The sequence below is a fragment of the Equus quagga genome, unplaced genomic scaffold (genome assembly GCF_021613505.1).
Source record: "Equus quagga isolate Etosha38 unplaced genomic scaffold, UCLA_HA_Equagga_1.0 69446_RagTag, whole genome shotgun sequence".
Taxonomy (NCBI): domain Eukaryota; kingdom Metazoa; phylum Chordata; class Mammalia; order Perissodactyla; family Equidae; genus Equus; species Equus quagga.
Genome location: NW_025801415.1, coordinates 124 through 1,244, shown reverse-complemented (window position 1 = coordinate 1,244; position 1,121 = coordinate 124). Strand labels below are relative to the sequence as shown.

Below are 1,121 nucleotides of genomic sequence, written 5' to 3'. Positions count from 1 at the left end.
TTAGCTCTCGCGTGATGCACCCTTGATGACGCTGCGATGCGTCATGTGTCTTGTTGCCTCACAGAGAGGAAGTGGGCCTGTTTCCAGACGGCCCCAACGGTCGCGGCAGCTGCAGGCGGTCCAGCGGGAGCAGCAACGTCTCTGCTCAGCGCGGCCTCGGGCGGGCGGCAGAGTCTCCTGCTAGGAAGAGCGGGCGGACGTCGCAGCAGCGGTGAGGCAGAGGTGTCCAGGAGCCCATCAGATCCTGTCGAGGGCCCAAATCCCTCCCTCCTCAGTCCCCCTCTCCACCACCCTCCCCCTCCCCAGAGGCCCCCCTCGACCCCCCCTCAGCCAGTCCTCAGCCCACTCCTCTGCCTATGCTCCTCACACCCCAGGGTCACTGTCCCCGCCTTCTACCTGTCTCCAGGTCCTGCACCAAGGGTTGGCCACGTGTTGCAGACATGGCCCTACAGCGCATCCACAAGGAGCTCCTCAACTTGACCCACGACCCCCCCGCCCACTGCTCTGCAGGGCCGGTGGGTGACGATTTGTTCCAATGGAAGGCGACTATAATGGGGCCCGAAGACAGCCCCTACGAGGGAGGGGTCTTCTTCCTAAAAATCCAGTTTCCGTTCGATTACCCCTTCAGACCACCCCAGATCGCATTCACCACCCCAATTTACCATCCTAATATTAATCAAAACGGAAGTATCTGTCTAGACATCCTTGGATCCGAGTGGTCACCGGTACTGACCATTTCCAAAGTGCTGTTATCCATCTGTTCCTTGTTGTGCGATCCCAACCCAAATGATCCATTGGTTCCCGAAATTGCGAAGGTCTACTTAAAGGATCGGCAGAAGTACGACACAATAGCTCAGCAATGGACTCAAAGATATGCTATGTAATTTTAAAATGCATGATAATCCCATGGTCTAATAAAGACAGTTCAATAAATTATCTTTTGAGTACTTTCTATGAAGCCACGTCTCCCCATCCTTCTGGGCGTCTATTGTACCACCTTCCATATCAGAGTGTGTGTGGAGGGGGTGGAGAGAGTGTGGAGATGGGGGTGGGGGAAAGGTTGGAGGTGGGGGTGGGGGTGGGGGTGGGAGTCGGACCAGTTTTAATCTAGTTTTGACTAA

General features: G+C 55.8%; 1 protein-coding gene across 1 annotated transcript; it reads left to right on the top strand.

Moving 5' to 3' along the window:
* Window positions 1-440: 440 nt before the first annotated feature.
* LOC124234070 (ubiquitin-conjugating enzyme E2 D2-like) lies at window positions 441-884 on the top strand. Its single transcript, XM_046651334.1, has one exon. It carries the CDS (start codon window positions 441-443, stop codon window positions 882-884), a length of 444 nt encoding a protein of 147 aa, XP_046507290.1.
* The last annotated feature ends 237 nt before the right edge of the window (window positions 885-1,121 follow it).

What these genes read in the sequence shown, in the direction of transcription:
- LOC124234070 (XM_046651334.1), top strand. Translation starts at nt 441, where the DNA reads ATGGCCCTACAGCGCATCCACAAGGAGCTCCTCAACTTGACCCACGAC.